Raw genomic sequence first — 19,010 nt, forward strand, 5'->3', positions numbered from 1 at the left:
CCACAAAATTAATTATTTTTATGTTTACAGAAAAAAATATGCCTCTAAAGTATAGCAGTAATTTTCATGCACCAACATTCCTAAAACTAATAAGCTAAAAACATGCTGTTAACTCTAAATAAGAATTTGAGCACAGTTCTTAAATAACTATTTTTGTATTATTAAAATGTTTACTGAAATTGCACTATTTAAAACTTAGTGGTTAAAACAATTAAATATACCAACTTGTTTTGCATGCACCTATTCCTTGAAAAAAATTTCCTTAAATAATTGCACATGACTGTAAGTCTGAAACATGCACAGTTTAAGGAAAAAAGTGACTAAATCAAGCAAAACCAATACATACTTAGTTTCATCCATCACCTCTACTTCTGTAGGGGCTGTGATGGGTGCATTTGAACGTCCTGCAGTAGGGTCATCTGTGTTTAATTCTCCATTTGTAGAACTTACAACCTGCAAAAAAGAAAAAGAAAAAAAATATATATATATATACACACACACACACAAAAAGTAATGTTATACAATGATAAACATAATTAAAGTATTTAAATTAGAAAGTTAATATGAAGAACACAAAACAATTAGTATGTAGTTGTTCATAACTAAATACACTAACAGGTCTACATTAAAGATACAGTCAATCAACACTTGCTTTTCAACTTACTTCCTGGTCATCTTGAAATTTCTGTCCTGTCTGCTGTCCTCTGGTTTTTAAGGCTAATGCAATCAGTTCCCTTTTGGGTACCCATCTCCTTTGGTACTTTGCTACATCATGAATTATTTCCTTTGGAAACTTTAATATTGTTCTTCCAACAGATCTTCCATTTCAGTCAGTAATCATGCTCAGGTCTCACCCTCATTTTTTTCCATTCATTCACCCAGTTTTTCAAGCCCTAAATCTAGGCATCACTGTGATTCCTCTCTTTGACATAAACCATCAGCAGATTATGTTAAATCCTCCCTGACACAAACCCCAAACCTAACTGGTCCACCCCACTCTTAAGACTACTAGAACCACAGTCCAAAGCACCATTATTTCTTGAATGAAGAGCAAAAACGGATCAACTGGTCAGCTTTTATTTCATCTACCTCCCACTAATGGATTGTCCACACAACAACCGAGATGTTCCTTTAAGATGTAAATTAGGTAACATATAACTCTCTGCTTAAAACTCTTATAATGTCAACTTTATGGTTTCATCTGAAATAAAGATCTATATTTTTTACCCCAATTTACAAAGCCCCACAAGATCTCAATCCTGTCTACCCCTTTGATCTCATAGCACTTTCCCTTTGTTCACTAGCCTCCATGCAACATCAAGCTTATTTCCACCTAAGGCCTTGGCATTATCTTTTCTCACTCCCTAGAATTCTCTTCTTGCTTACTGGCTGTTTTCTTGTCTTTCAGATTCTCAGAGAATAGGATCTTTTTCAACATATAATCTAGAACTTCTGTGCAGAAAACACTCTTATATGTTATACTTCATTTGTAATTCTTTGTATAGCATTTATCAATATTGATGTTTTTCTCATTGACTGACTGATGAGTTTCTTAATACCCATCCCAAACTCCATTAAAATTAAGCTCCGTAACACCAAAAGCCTTCTGTTATTTCCTGAGAGATCTCACCTCTATCTGTCACAGAATAGGCACTCAATAAATATTTGTTGGAATAAATGAACATATGTGTGCATACATGAAAGCTTGAAGCAAGATAAAAATCATAACACTCCCAAATTCTCTTGGTCCAACAAAGTCTCTCTACTGTCCTATCTCTTGTTTTCCTCTAAACTTAATAAAAAACAATCACCTTAATTAATTTACCACTTACATTTTTATAAAACTCCCCATTTATTCCTTAACTCCCCCCAATCTATACTCCGACCCTATATCAGAACTCAAATTGAGGTTTTTTTTGAAGTTTACCAATAGTTCCTAAAAAGAATGTTAGTAGTCTTTGCTCAGTCTTCATTTGCCTGTACATCTCTCTATCACTTGGCACCAGCTAATGACTTTGAAGTGAGATAAGAGCTAGATTCAAAACCTAGTTCTACCACTTACCACTTATGTGACTCTGGGAAGACACCTTACCTTGCTAAACCTCAGTATTCTCAACTATGAAATTGGAAACAGAAGTTATCTGTTTAATAAGGTTGGTATGAATAGGAAATAAAATTAATATATAAAATACAATGACTGGCATATAGTAAGAGTTCAACAAATGGTGGCCATCATTATTACCATCAGTCTAACCTAAAGAACGGCTTCACCTATTACCTTTACGAAAAGGATTCCTCAAGCCTAACCACTCACCTACATGGTTAGTTAGCTAGACAAACTTTGGCACCTCGTTATTTCTAAAACCAAATTCATCATATTCCTTCTTAAATCTGCTACGTTTCCTATAGTCCCTACTTTTACTAAAGCCCTACTACCCTCTTCCCAGACCTCCAGGCTCAAAATCTCAGAATCATTTTTGATGCTTCCTCTACGTGATCTCTTTACGATGTAACAAAAGTCTAAGTATCAGAGTTGACAGGTGACTAATAGACTTAATACTTCCATTTACAGAGGCCCGTATTTCTAAAACTTAAATTCCAGGCTTCCGTGGTGGCTCACTGGTAAAGAATCCACCTGCCAAAGCAGGAGATATGGGTCCAGTCTTTGATCCCAGGAAAATCCCACATGCTGTTGAGCAACTAATCCCATGCGCCACAACTATTGAGTCTGTGCTCTAGAGCCTGGGAGCTGCAACTACTGAGCCCATGTGCTGCAACCACTGAAGCTCAGGCACCCTGGAGCCCATACTCAGCAACAAGAGAAGCCACCTCCCTCGCACCACAACTAGAGAGTAGCCACTGCCCACTGAAACTAGATGAAAGCCCGCGTACCAACGAAGACCCAGCACAGCCAAAAATATTAGATAAAATTATATATAAAAAGTTTAAGTTCTAAAAGGCAACAACATGCTAAGCACTGTTCTAGGAACTTGGAATACCAGAGTAAACAATACTGAAAAACATCCCTGTCCTTGTAGACTTAATAGTCAGTGTAGAGAAATAGGCCCTCTCCCCCCAACTCAAGGAAGATAACCAGAAATCAATCAATGTATCTAGACTAGGTCATGATTTATACAAGTTCCATTTCCTATAGCCTATATGGAACAAGTACTTAGAAATGAGCACTGCATTTGTTCCTTCAGCTGAAAACACAAAGCTGCCTTGATCCTCTTTAGAGGCAATTCAATGGGAGGAATATTCCTAAGTCACCCTCTCAGCTTCTGGGGCACCTGCTTCTTCCTTTCTGTCATTCTGTTGAGCTCTGTGGTTCTGTGCCAATTTCCTCTCTTTCTGAAAATGTGAAAAGATACTTATTTGTTCTAATTACTGAATATAATTGGGTTCTTTATTTTTAAAATGTGAGCCTCTACCTTGAACTGGAAAGAAGCTAAAAAGCAGAATTCTTATCCCATACTTTTGTATTCTCCATCACTTTTAACTAGCAGAGTGCCTTGCATGTAGTAGATAACTAACAGTTCAATGAACTATTTCCATTTTTATTTCCTTAACATGATAGTCAACAGGTTTCTTCCCCCCTCCTTTTGTTCAATGGCCCTACATAGTTGGAAGGACACTCCTTACCCCATCAACTGATAGGCAGTTTCTCTGATGTGTCTTCCCTTTCTTAAGCAGCATAAATGAAAATTTGAAACTCCAGTGCTCTAAATTTCCAGCAACAGTATCTATACATGCATTATAATTATATAACCTGATTTACTTCATTTCATATAATTTCATTACAAAGTTATATCAGACTTCAATAAATTTTATTTTAGTTAAATGTTTCAAATTCCATTCTACGTGGTTGATCAGAACCAGATTAAAAAGAAGTTAGTATCTGACTTTATAAAAATTTTAATGTTATTTTTCCTGGGCTCCCCAGATTCCCTAATCCTCTGAGTAAAAGCCAATAGCCCAGGGTCAGAATACAATCAATGTGGTAACAGAGTTCTGTTAAGCTGACCCACTTAACAGCAATGACCTAAGAGTGAATCAGGCATTAAAATTGTTTCCACTTAAGAAAAGGAGTGGTCTTTTCTAAACAGATTTTACAAGAAAAAACAAAGACATAATATTATAAACAATGTGTCAATATCTTCTTGGAAACCAAAGGCAATCAATCAAACAAACAAAAATTATTTTTGTAAGCCAAATTTTGAGGAATGATTCCACTTAGGTGACATTTCTAGAATGATAATTCAAACTAGAACATAAGAATCTCTGCAATATTAGTGTTTATCAGGCTAGTTTCTTCAGAGGATGAGATGGTTGGATGGCATCACCAACTCAATGCACATGAGTTTGAGCAAACTCCAGGAGATAGTGGAGGACAGAGGAGCCTGGCGTGCTACAGTGCATGGGGTCGCAAAGAGTCAGGCATGACAGAGCAACTAAACAACAACAAATCTAAAAATCACAAATGCTTTGAGGTTTGACATTTCAAAAGAAAATTCAGCTATTTTATAGGATTTTTGTTGTTGCTGTTCTTGTTCTTGAAGAAATTTTCACTGTTATTCCCACTTGATAAGAAACTTAGTGTAATTCTCATTTTAAGAGGTTTTAAAAAAGGTAACTAGGCTCCAGTTTTACTCTCACAATATCAGAGTTAAAGGGGAAGCAGTGGGCAAACAGCCTGTAGCTAAGAGTGGGGGGGGAATAATGGTTCATTTAATGCCTGCCTGCCCCAAAAAGAAATCATTATCGTAGATGAGTACAATCTTTGTACTCAAGGATGTTAAAAGGCCAATTAATTTAGTTTCCGAACAGAATGAATTCAAATTTGTTATACTACTATCTTCCTAACTTCTATTTGAAGTTTGTGAGCATGTTATCAAATGCCCTGTAGAGGCACAATATATTAATGAACTAGATCTTCATCTAGCCAAAAAATATATTAGAAATATTAAAAAATCATATATTTTACTTAAGACATTCAGCTTTTTTTAAAGGCATCTATAAGAAAGCACACTAGTAAATGAGATACAGTTAAAAGAGTAATTTTCCAAGAGTTTACTAGACCTGTACTAGGGTTCAACATGACTGTATGAAACCAGCTTTCTAACATATTCTAAAAGCTATAGAAATATAATTAATATTCCAACTGATGACCCAAAGGCCCAGTGACATTCTCAGTGACTTTCAGCAAAGAGAAATCAAAATAGACTCTCTATTAGATCTCTAAGTGATCTAATGTTCACTTAAACTTAACAGCACTCTATTCTTTGAGTATTCCAGTCTTTCAACATGTTACTGCAAATGATACCGGAAAGGTGTTAAATTCCTTAACATGAGATATCTGTTTTTCTTTCATTAACAATAATATTTGGGCTTCCTGTTGGCTCAGACAATAAAGAATCTGCTTGCAATGCAGGAGACCTGGGATCAATGCCTGGGTCAGGAAGATCCCCTGGAGAAGGGAATGGCAGCCCACTTCAGTATTCTTGCCTGGAGAATTCCACGGACAGAGGAGATTGGCAGGCTATACCCAAAGAGGTCACAAAGAGTCAGACATGACTGAGCGACTTACTTTCAATGTTCAGACTACCAGCCCTTTGCTGCAAAACTCCTATATATTCTAGCTCTCCCCCTGCCCTCCTCAGAGCAGTTATTAGAGTTACTTAAGATACTGCCTCCAGGCTTGAAGTTCTTAAAATTCCCACTGAATAAAACATAACTCTCAACTTTTAGATTGTGAATATATTTTTTAGTCAACAAAATCCCAACCATTCAAAAAGTCTCCTGCCTCTTGTTTTGGGTAGAGCAAGCTCAGTTTACACTATATTCTCTTCCCTACTACAGCAGCTATTAAAATCTTTCTTTACTGTCAGAAAAGAAAAAAAAAAGAGTATCAAAACAAATGTGTAATGCTGATTTTTCCCCAATTGCAACTAAACAAGGGATCTCCTAAACTAAAATAAAAAAAAAAAGAGGAACTGGAAATTATTTATGTAATAAAGGCATATAACTTCTTTCATTCCACAAACCTCTCTTTTCCACACTTTAGTATCACCGCCCCCCCCCGAAAATAAAAGAGACGACTGTTCGTCACTCAATTTTTTTTCCTTGTTAGGACCTCAATATTTCCAAAGATTTGACAAATAAAACTAAAACTGGTTATCTGAAATGTTTTGAAAAGGCCTGCATTAACAATTAGCATAACGGAGAGCTTAGATATGACTCCTCTGACTTTTAACCATATATGTTTTCTTATCATTTCAAGATATGTTTGTCTGATTCTTTTTCTGTTATCATCACCTGTATCTGCATTTCTGAAGTGATAATAACTAAAATATCAGACTGCTTACTATAACAATTAATATTATTCTTTCACTTCATCAACAGTGCCTGGCTGCAAAACACATCTGCACCACTTGTGATTCTGCCCTTTCTCCCCAGTGTCACAAGGTTCCTTACATGAAAAAAGAAAGGCTGGACAAGCAGAGGAGCTTTTCAACAATCAGAAGGTATGCCACACCAAGTAAAATAATTCTTTGAGTAGTGCCCTCAATAGCTGTCTTCTTTCCTCTGCTTGCCATGACCTCTCAGCATTTACAGATCAGATGTTTACAGTTAGCTTAGCATAGAGCTCCATGAACTGTGTTACAGTGAAAAGTTCAACACAGGGGAAATAAGAAACTAGTACTATCTGCTGCCAGTGGTACATTTTTAAAACCTCATTTTGGAAATCCTGATTTGCCAGGTGGAAACCTATCAAAAAGGGATAACTGACCCCTCCCCTTCCCTCAACCCGCATACGCAATTAAATAGTATCTTATATCTTTCAAGTCCTTTTGTTTCTCTTCATCTCCACTACCCATCATCTCTCCTCAACTGTGGACTTTTGAGAGTTGTGGCCCTGCCTTAGACTTGTCTCCCTCCCATCTGGTCTCGACCAAAAGTATCTCTGTAAATGCTAATCTAATCAAGTTACTGTAATTCTCTTTATGCCTACCCAATATCCTTAGACCAAAACCCAAATTTAATAACAAAAGTTTCAGGTCCTTCACAATTCCCCTCCTATCTGCCTGTCAGTCTCATTTCTGAATACACAACAGCTTGACAGAACTGCATTTAATTCCTCAATCTGTCACTCTCTCCTCCACAATCTTACACACAGTTTTCTCTGCCGGGTACACTCCTCTCTTAACCCCTTCTACCTTCTTCATATGCTAAGTCCTACCGATTCTTCACTTTGAAAACATGTGAAAAAATAGAATATAAACAATATTTTTTTCAGGAAACTTTAACTTGCTAAATCCAAGTTAGGTGCTTTTCCTACATATTCTCATAGCACCCTGTACTTTCTCCACTTATCATACCACCTGTTTATTAGCTCTTTCCATTAACTGAAAGCTCCATGGGGACAGACACCATATCTGTTATTCTCTCCTTTATTCAAAGAACCTACTAGCACAGTGCCAAGCACGTGGTAGACATTTATATATATTTGCTGAATAATGAATAGCCAAGAAACTGAAAGTGGTAGGTCTAAGCTTCTCAACCACATTTATTATCAGTGATTCTCAGAGGGGCAGGGGGGGACACACTTGTACCCCTAGGAAATTTTCCAAATCCCATACAAGCCGAGAACAGATTGAAAGTACAGACTTCAAGATAGCTGAATATTATTCTTAATCTCTTAAGTGGGGTAAGTTTATCAAATAGATGGCATTATCCTTCTGATTAGTAAATTAACTGAAGAGACAAATCCCATTTCACAATGCATTCTTTTGGCTACATCTTTATACTTCTTTTCAGAGATGGATAAAAATACTCGTCAAGCTTCTTAATTTGCCACAGCAATAGATGATTCTACCATTTAGTACTTCTTTAGTCCCAGATTCTATGCTAAATACTTTTTTAAAAAGTCCTCACAAAACCATGAATAAAGCTATTATTAATATCCCCATGTTACTAATGAATAATCTAAGGCACGAAATTTGAAATTATGCTGCTAACCACAATTAAATCAACTTGGTAACCTATATATCTGATCTATAATATATATATAATAATTCTGAAGAGATAAGGAGTTCAAATATAGACTCCAAGGGGCCTATGTGAAATATTGAGTGAGGATTTTTCTATAGGTCGAAAAGGCAAGAGGTGTTCATACACATTTTATTACCAGATAGCAATCTATTTATTTTGTAAATGTATTTCCTGAAAACTATTTGATGATATGCCCTTATTATCTGTTGAGGAAAACTTTTTAATTGCCATGTAAGATCTTTGTCACTCAGTCGTGTCCAACTCTTTACAAGACCCCACGGACAGTCCAAGGAATTCTCCAGGCCAGAATACTGGAGTGAGTAACCTTTCCCTTCTCCAGGGGATCTTCCCAACCCAGGGATCAAACCCAGGTCTCCCACACCTTGCAAAGCCAGTGACTGAAACTTTGTCCAACATGTGGTTTAACAACCATGGAACAAAGAACCTCAAGGCAAATTCTTCTCACACTTATGTATTAATAAAAAGATCTTTCTATCTTCCCTTTATCAAATAATGAGAATGAAAAAAACACATGCTTTCCCTTCTTCCTTCATTCAAAGTAAAATATAGTATTCAATTATTGGAATAATCATATTAGCTCAGATTAAGGTACCTTTACTTCCTCTCACTATTATTAATTTTTAAACTACCACTTCATTAGTCCGATTATGCCAGTGTCATAACTTTTCAAATTTTAAATTATACATAAATTCAACATTTTGGGATGGAGCAAGATTCAAGCATGATCTTACTATGCTGCTAGCAAATTTTTCATGACAGTAAAACTACCTTAATGTTCATCACATCAAGTTAATTCAGGAAGTAACTGAAAAATAGTGTAAAAATTTTGACTCACTTATGTATTTACCAGAATAGTAAAATGATCACTTACTAAATATTAGAATGAAGTCAGATGCAATCTCTATAAGGTAGAAAAGTTTTAAAGAGACGAGAAATAAGCAGATTTAAAATACATCTTTGAGAATATGTGATAAAACAGAATAAAATACTGGAATGATGAGCCAACAATGAAACTCATTCACCCTTTGACAGTCCAAAGAGATCCCATGAGCCATCTTTGGGAATTCCACAAAGTGGGGAAAAAAAAAAAAAAAACTACTGATAAATTTGTGGCATTGGTACAAAAGTGGTAGGAAAGCTTTCTATCAGTATCTTAATTGTTATAGATTTCCCTGAACCCTAAGTAAGACACTTGCTATAAAAACATACAACACTTAGAAACACGTAAATGTATACAGATACATACACAATCCAGCTTGTGTTTATGCAAATTAAACATAATTTCCTCAATTAACTTTTCCAATGATATGAATTTAGATCACAAAAAAGTTTTACCTCTCAGGCTCACTTGCCTCTGAATCCCTCACTCTAAACGCTGACAGCACTATTCAAATTCTTCTGTTAATACATGACTGAAAGTTCCACAGACTACAAAATTCTATAAAATTTGGTTTCACAATTTAAACTACCTCTAAAATCTAAAGGTGGGAAAAACATGATAACTCATAAGATTTAATTAAGAATTGGCTTTTTTACAGTTCAAATCAAGACAGAATAAAATCCAAGCATAGATTCAGAATAATATATATAAAGAAAAATATAAATTTGGTAAAATATAACAGAAAATTGTTCAACTCAAAGTTATGTGGAGAAAAAAAATCAAAAATAGGTTCTAGACTGAAATGGATTGAGAGAACATTTCTCATCTCAATTACTTTAAGCCAGCATTCAGATTATCTTAAACTAACATTTTTAAAAGAAATAAGAGACTCAATAATCTTTTCTTAATTTTATAATATATATAAAAGATTAAAATTTAAGGGGGTATTTAAGGGAAGAATATAGTAGCTATCTTTAAATGTATAGAAAAGGGTGAAAAAGGAACACATCAAAAAAATAAGGGACAACTTTAAATATTTGTAAATATCCAGAAAATAGAGGGAAATGTTTTATAAATATCTGTCCTTGAAATTATTTTCTCCATGTTATACTTTATGCAAATAAAACAAAATATGTCATTGTAAAACATTTATTTGACCAATTAATCAGAAAATACATTCTAAGGACTGAGAATGAAAATGTTAGATAACTGCTTAACTAAATTTAAAGGAAGCAAAATAATGAAAGGATAAGATATAAAAATGTTCTATTACTTAAAGCATTAAAAAAGACTGAGCTTATTACTGGACAATCAAGTTTAACAGATAGTTCAAGTAATACATTTTGTTGTTCTGAGTACAACTTACTTAAATACTGTTGCATGTGCTTGCAAAAATGAACAAAGGCAAAATCTTAGTATCCCTTGGGTGGTCTTGCTAGACCATGTTAATTTTTCTTCTTTGGTTAAATTCAAAGGAATAGAATTATGGAGAGTTCAGCAACAAGTCTTTCATTAGGATAAGAAATCATGCCATGAGTTCCAAAAAGGGTTAGTTGTATAGATCTGGGAAATAATCACTCATGCAAAAATCGGAAAATACCTGTACCGAGCCACCATGTCTGTCTGCTGCAAGGTGAGCTCTCAAATGATGGGGATTTGCCTGCTGGGAGTCCCAAGCTGCCCTGTGGTCTGCCGACTGCCATTTATTTAATGCATGTGGCATGCATGGAAGAAGAGAAACCCAAAATGTTAAACATCGCATCCTTATAATATAGAAAACAAATGTATAAAAGGAAATTTTAAAAACCCTTACTATTCTGAGTTATAGATGCAGTTATCTTTGCATAGTGAATGTGGAGAGATTTCAATGAAAATGCTACAATTATGTAATGATCAACCACAAAAATAAAATAGCACCACAGAATTTTAGAAGTGAAAGGACTTTAGATATCATAGACTCTACTCTCTAATTTTACAAATAAAGTTAACAAAAACTAGAGAGGTAAAAATGATGTGGTCAAGAAAGCACTCCATAAACCATGAAATATTCTAAAAAGCCATCCACTCTATTTTCTTACAGTACAGGTCCCCATCGGTTTTCTGATAAGGAACTACTTCCAGTAATGTTTAAAAAAAAAAAAAGACATTACTTAAACAGCTACACTTAAGGTCTCAGAAAACTTAAAAAATTTTCTCTTCTTGCTTAGTACCCTGTTTCTGGCTGTGAGGATAATACAAGAAAACAGAAAAGTTCCTTGAAAAATAAGAACTGCTATACAGAATACCAAGCGGATATGACAAACACATTTTTTTTTAAAGTGACAATCTTTCATTATGAATCCCTTTGCTTCCTTCATCTATTTTTTTCATCTGGTTCAAATTAAGAGACCTATTTCCATGAAACAGGCTGATAATTCTTGAAGATTTTAGATGACCTGGCAAGCCTGTATGGCAATAACCACAAACTAAATAATAATCTACTAAAAGAATCGAGTAACGGCTTAATAGGGAGCAGTTTCTATGTTTCAGGAAAATGTGGACAGTACTAATAAGGAGGAAGGAATACAATATTTAAGTTTCTATCACATGTTTGATTCTGCATTGGCTGCTTTATATGTGTTATCTCATTTTTGAGACAGAAAGTATTATCCTTATTTTACTGATGAAGACACTAAGACATTAAATACTTCTCTCACATCACTGAAATAGCAAATAGTACACCTGGGATTCAAACTGAGAGACTACTGTTTTCCCAATATTACTACCTAGCTCATTACCACAATTACATTATGTTCTAAAGACTTCAGGGCTCTTTTCTTTCTTTTTCAACTAAAGTAAGGAAAATCTTGCCACAAAGTGTCAAGTACACTGGGCTATATGCAGACTAAGAATATCAGTGGCCAGAGTAACCCCTTAGGAAAAGAGATGTTAAAATCAAGTAGACACAAAGAATAAATGTTTGGCACTAAGCTTCCTAAATTAAATTATACAGTACAAAACTACATACTCTGTGGCATAAAACATGTCATCAAAACAATTGTGACAATTCTAATGTCCCTTCATTAAATCCTCCAAATTTGTCACCAGAATTCAGCTGACTTGTAAAGTGAAATAAATTAGATGAGACCATGGGACAGCAGGCAACATTTGGGAATCATGGACCTTTTAAGAAGACACCAAAAGCTATGCAACCTCTTCTCAAAATAAACATTTGCATCCACCCAACATATCCTGTAAAATTTCAGGATCCCATGAACTTCAACCACTGACTCTGAGTTAAAACTGTTTATCTGGGGATACTACAAAGGTTTCAGACACTTAAAGAATTAACCTTCTTTTGGGATTATGAACTGTGGCTTTATCACACAACTTAAGCTGTTTACTGCAGCACAGGTAGTTAAGAAATTTTTTTTATAGATATACAATGTTTCTATCATGATAAGAATCTACATATCTAGGTTGCAAATTCAATATATAAACTATCTTAAAGGATTTTCTGAAAAAAAAAAAAAATTTGACTCCCTACATTTATTGCAAGAAGGACTACATCAACGAAATATGGTTCTCACCCTCAGTGAGCTAGCATTCAAGCTAGCAAGACATATCTGAAACAAGTGGAAAGTTAAAACTTTAAAATATTTAAATTTATTTCAAGAGTAATTTAATTCAACAATAAAAGAAGAGTTTCGTTTATTACAATATCTTATATAGCTCAAGTGGAGATCCTCACAGAACATGAATTACTGGTCTTGTTCCACATACATTTGAGAAATTAACTGATTTATAAAACACATACTCCAAGTCTTCACTTCTCCCATTTCTTTCTATATATAGCATCTTATCAGAGTAGTCAAGCTAGCAATGTCTTTTGATTTATACTGGAAGTAATTTATACATAAGACCTTTTACTGCCCAGTTTTTCTAAGGCAAAATTATAAAACTAATCTTTTTAAAATTGTCTATACTTTAAAGCATAAAATTATAAATACTTCCTAAATGTAGCATTTGACTATGATTTTTAGTAAGATGTGTTTCTTCTTTGATGTCATTTTTTTAACCCTCACCTCAACCCTGATGGAATACAAAACCCCTCTCCAAAAAGGGTTATAACCAAAAATTCTAAAGATACTGTTTAATTCAAGGTAACAGCAAAAATTCTGTGTCAAAAATGGATTCAGTAAAGTTTCTTTGTATAAAAAAGATGAGTGAAAATGTTGCTCAAAAATTCAACAGCTTCCAATTTATCTTACCCAGAAAATACAAACTCTTCAATGAATCTTCTGTATCTTGTCTTGAACCTGCTCTCTGCTTCAAACCAACTGCTTATTTCTCCTCAAACATATTCCACATTTTTAAACTTTTGCCTTGTATTTTTTTAAAGCTCACTCTCTCCAAAATTCTTATTCCTTGGCCTGCCTTTAAAAATTCCATTCATTCTTCATGCTCATCTCAAAAACCACCTTTGCATACAGATCCTACATATTCCAATGATCCTCTATGGCACTTTATTAATGTATCTCCCATGGTACAGTTTATTTTGCATTGTTATGTAGTTATTTGTGAATTTATTGTAATAATGATAACAGGAACACCAGCCACAAGAGTTGAGACTTAATGAATGCTTACTATATGCTAGGAATTAACATGCATTATTTCTATTTTATAGATGAGAACTGAGGCTTTGAGTGAATGAGTAACCTGCCATAACCAGGTCTGATTGAGGTTCAGTGAGCTCTTAGCCACTCATTACAAAGTCATTTCTCACAGGTTGTATGTTTTTCCTTACTTCTGCATTTCTGCAATGTGGAGAGCAGTAGCTTTCAAATAACAGAACTCAGTAAATAATTTATTACACTAAAATGACTACAGTTAGAAAGAACAACTACTATTACAATTCATTCCAACAGGGTATCCAAATACTTCCATTCCAAGAGAACAATATTCTCAAAGTTTATACTAACACCACTAATCAGGATTTGTGATTAAACAATTTTAATGTGAACATTAGGGGAAATAGCCTCTGCATTGAAAATATGTGCATTTTTATCCTTAATATGTCTGTATATGGTCTGTTTTATAGAAGAAAAGGATATGTATTTCAATCATTCAATATGTATATATAAGTATGTATACACACATGTGCAAACACATGCACAAATGCATGCACATACAAGGCTGTCATCTGGGCATGATAAAACACCAAATACATTTATAAACAGTGAGAAGGGAATACAGAGATAAATCAAGACATTTCATATCTAAAAGGACAGCAAACCTGATTTTTGGATTGTATCTTATCTCTGTGTGGATGCGCTTCTCTGTTTGATGACAGAGCAGGATCTTGCTGAACTGCACCCACTGGAGTAGGCTGCGACACAATAACAATTAGCATCAATGCATTCTATTTCAGAAGTCTTATTTAAAATTATTTAGCACCTTAAAATAATCAAAAAATAATAAAAGATACTATTACACAAAGCCGTAATTAAGAAAAGGTATCTTTCCTAAAATATGTTGTTAAATATACCGAATTAAAGCAAAGAAATTATAGCTACTATTTAAAGTAGCTTCAAAATATTTAAATACTTTATCAAGTATTTATTTTTATATCAACAAAAGACCTTTTAATGTTACCATTACTTTTTAGGTTAATTCTTCTTATGAAAAAAACAAAATGTATTTGTTTATGTCTCTCATTTCCAAAGCCAATATATAAACAGAAAAAATTATTTTATGAAAATTAAGGGAATAATTTTTTAAATAACCTAATAAAATTGGTTACTGTCAACATTTTAACTTAGAAGAGACTTTTATAAAATTTAAACTTTCAAATATAATTCAAAATTTCATAATAAATGCATTAATCAAAGTACATTCAGGTTTGCATTTTAGATACAATATATATTCAAATCACTTTGGAGCTAAGAAAAATACAGATTAAACATTTAAGTAAGCCAATTGTCCAAAAGTACTTCAATCTGAGAGCTTCATAGTTCCAAATATGGACAAAAATTGGTATCGGTGAACTGAAATTAAAGTAAATTTTGTAAAGCATTCTTATTTATTTAAAAAGAAGACTAGTGAGAATAAATATTTGATTTTTTTTAAGTCATCTCTTCAAAGAAAGAATTTAATGTTGTGTTCTTTTAAGTAATGACACTCATCTCATAGTTACGATCAAGACAAATTTTGGGGGCAGTTTTTACAGTTAAACCTAAACTTGCTCTGATACATAAGTATCAGTCTATTGCAAAATAACCTAAAACTGCTAGAATAATTAAAGTATATTCTAAAATTACAAATATCTTGAACAATGACTAAAGAAAAAAATAGCTGATCTTTTAAAGTAATCGCTAGAATACTGTATTTTTTAAAAGTATGTTTGATATTAAGAACTAAATCAGAAGTAAAACATTCAAAATAACCCATTACTCTAAAAAGCAGACTTCAAATTATCCATTTTTACAAAACTCAAAGAATGAATCCTTTCAAAATTATTTATTCTCAATCCTAAAATGTATATGGAACCACAAAAGACCTTGTCCAGCAATCTTGAGAAAAAAGAACAAATCTGGAGGTATAACACTCCCTGACTTCAGACTATACTACAAAGTTACAGTAATCAAATCAGCACAGTACTGGCGTAACAACAGACACATATGTCAACAGAAAAGAGAGCTCAGAAATAAACCCACATATGTATGGTCGATTAACCTAATTAATCTATGACAGAGGAAGCAAGAATATACAAACAAGAAAAGATAGTCTCTTTAATAAGTGGTGCTGAAAAACTGGACAGCAGTGTGTAAAAGAATGAGATCAGAACATATCCTAACACCATATACAAAAACACACTCAAAATGGATTAAAGACCTTTATGTATGAAACCACAAAATTCCTGGAAGAAAGCATAAGTGAACACTCTGACTTAAATTGTAGCAATATTTTTTTGGATCTGTCTCTTAAGGTAGAAGAAACAAAAGCAAAAATAAACAAATGGGACCTAATTAAACTTTAAAGCTTTAGCACAGCAAAGAAAACCATCAACAAAATGAAAAGACAACCTACTGAATATATTTGCAAATGATATGACTGACAAGAGGTTAATATTCAAATTTTATGAACAGCTCATACAGTACCAAAAAAAACAACAAATAAGCAGAGGACCTGAATAGATATTTTCCAAAGAAAACATACAGATGGCTAACAGATACATGAAAAAATGTTCAACATTACTAATCATCAGAGAAATTAAAATAAAAACCATAATGAGACATCATTTCACACTTGTCAGAATGGCCATTATCAAAAAGACACAAAATAACAATTGTTGGTGAGGATATGGATAAAATGGAACCCTTGTGCACTACTGGTGGGAATTTAAATTGGTACGGCCACTATGGTAAACATTATGAAGACTCCTGAAAAAACCAGAAGTATAACTACCATATGATCCATCATTACACTGCTGGGTATATATCCAAAGAAAATGAAAGAAGTAATTCAAAAGGTATATGCACCTCAATGTTCAAAACAGCATTATATACAACAGCCAAGATATGGAAGCAACCTAAGTGCCCATCAGCGGATGAATGGACAAAGAAGATATGGAAAGGAGCTTCCCTGGTCACTCAGTGGTAAAGAATCTGCTTGCTAATGCAGGAGACACGGGCTCAATCCCTGATCCAGAAGATCCCACATGCCTTGGGGCAACTAAACCTGAGTGCTACAACTACTGAGCCTGTGCTCTAGAGCCCAAGTGTACAATGACTGAAGCCCACAAGCCCTAAAGCCTGTGCTCCACAACAAGAAAAACCACTACAGTGATAAGCCCACACACTGCAACTAGAGATAGCCCCTGCTCTCTGCAACTAGAGAAAAGCCTGTGCAGCAATGAAGACCCAGCACAGCCAAAAGTAAAAACATAAAAAAATAAACATTTTAAAAAGGAACGTTATGGAATAACTATGGACAGAGGTTCATGACATTGTATAGGAGGGCAGGGATCAAGACCATCCCCAAGGAAAAGAAATGCAAAAGGTAAAATGGTTGGCTGAGGAGGCCGTACAAACAGCTGTGAAAAGAAGAGAAGAGAAAGGCAAAGGAGAAAAGGAAAAGATATACCCATTTGAATACAGAGTTCCAAAGAATAGCAAAGAGAGATAAGAAAGCCTTCCTCGGTGATCAATGCAAAGAAACAGAGGAAAACAATAGAATGGGAAAGACTAGAAGCTTTTTCAAGAAACTCAGAGATACCAAGGAAACATTTCATGCAAACATAGGCACAATAAAGGACAGAAATGGTACAGACCCAACAGAAGCAGAAGATATTAAAAAAAGATGGCAAGAATACACAGAAGAACTATACAAAAAACATCTTGTTGATCCAGATAATCACGATGGTGTGATCACTCACCTAGACCCAGACATCCTTGAATGCGAAGTCAAGTGGGCCTTAGGAAGCATCACTATGAACAAAGCTAGTGGAGGTGATGGAATTCCAGTTGAGTTATTTCAAATCCTAAAAGATGAAGCTGTGAAAGTGCTGCACTCAATATGCCAGCAAATTTGAAAAACTCAGCAGTGGCTACTGGACAGGAAAAGGCCAGCTTTCATTCAATCCCAAAGAAAGCAATGCCAAAGAATGTTCAAACTACGGCAGAATTGCACTCATCTCACACACTAGTAAAGTAATGCTCAAAATTCTCCAAGGCAGGCTTCAACAGTATGTGAACCATGAACTTCCAGATGTTCAAGTTGGCTTTAGAAAAGGCAGAGGAACCAGAGATCAAATTGCCAAAATCCACTGGATCATCGAAAAAGCAAGAGAGTTCCAGAAAAAAATCTACTTCTGCTTTATTGACTACACCAAAGCCTTTGATTGTGTGGATCACAACAAACTAGAAAATTCTGAAAGAGATGGGAATACCAGACCATCTGACCTGCCTCTTGAGAAACCTGTATGCAGGTCAGGAAGCAACAATTAGAACTGGACATGGAACTAGAGGCTGGTTCCAAATAGGGAAACGAGTACGTCAGGCTGTATATTGTCACCCTGCTTATTTAACTTATATGCAGAGTACATCATGAGAAACACTCGGCTGGATGAAGCACAAGCTGGAATCAAGATTGCTGGAAGAAATATCAATAACCTCAGATATGCAGATGACACCACCCTTATGGCAGAAAGCGAAGAAGAACTAAAGAGCCTCTTGATGAAAAGTGAAAGAGGAGAGCGAAAAAGTTGGCTTAAAACTCAGCATTCAGAAAACTAAGATCATGGCATCTGGTCCCAGCACTTCATGACAAACAGATGGGAAATAGTGATAGACTTTCTTTTTTTGGGCTCCAAAATCACTGCAGATGGTGACTGCAGCCATGAAATTAAAAGATGCTTACTCCTTGGAAGAAAAGTTATGACCAACCTAGACAGCATAATAAAAAGCAGAGACATTACTTTGACAACAAAGGTCCGTTTAGTCAAAGCTATGGTTTTTCCAGTAGTCATGTATGGATGTGAGAGTTGGATCATAAAGAAAGCTGAGCACCAAAGAACTGATGTTTTTGAACTGTGGTGTTGGAGAAGACTCTTGAGAGTCCCTTGGACTACAAGGAGATCCAACCAGTCCATCCCAAAGCAAATCAGCCCTGAATATTCATTGGAAGGACTGATGCTGAAGCTGAAATGCCAATACTTTGGCCATCTGATGCGAAGAACTGACTCATTTGAAAAGACCCTGAGGCTGGGAAAGATTGAAGGTAAGAGAAGGGGATGACAGAGGATGAGATGGTTGGATGGCATCACCGACTCAACGGACATAAGTTTGAGTAAACTCCGAGAGTTGGTGATGGCCAGGGAAGCCTGGCATGCTGTAGTCCATGGGGTCGAAAAGAGTCAGACATGACTGAGTGACTGAACTAGACTATATGATAAAATATTACTCAGCCATAGAAAAGAATGGAATTCTGCCATTTGCAACAATGTGACTGGAACTATAGAGTATTATGCTTAGGAGAAATATACTCTTGTTATCACTAATATGTGGAGTCTAAAAAA

At 34.8% G+C, this 19,010-nt stretch overlaps 1 protein-coding gene across 47 annotated transcripts in view; it reads right to left on the reverse strand.

Moving 5' to 3' along the window:
• The window catches only part of CSNK1G3 (casein kinase 1 gamma 3), a 118,516-nt gene that overhangs the window by 14,900 nt on the left and 84,606 nt on the right, over positions 1-19,010 (reverse strand). For 9 of the 47 annotated variants that reach the window (XM_081500321.1, XM_081500315.1, XM_081500312.1 and 6 more), the window contains 3 exons: positions 14,229-14,321; positions 10,554-10,649; positions 347-453 (listed from right to left, as the gene is read on the reverse strand). In XM_081500321.1, the coding sequence (XP_081356447.1) occupies positions 347-453; positions 10,554-10,649; positions 14,229-14,321 (296 nt within the window). Of the gene's footprint in view, positions 1-321; positions 454-10,553; positions 10,650-14,228; positions 14,322-19,010 lie in introns of all 47 variants that reach the window. The other 38 variants (XM_081500336.1, XM_081500332.1, XM_081500334.1 and 35 more) reach the window with 11 other exon arrangements.

Source organism: Giraffa tippelskirchi, chromosome 6 (assembly GCF_054371585.1).
Source record: "Giraffa tippelskirchi isolate mGirTip1 chromosome 6, T2T-mGirTip1v1.2.pri, whole genome shotgun sequence".
NCBI classification, from domain to species: Eukaryota; Metazoa; Chordata; class Mammalia; order Artiodactyla; family Giraffidae; genus Giraffa; species Giraffa tippelskirchi.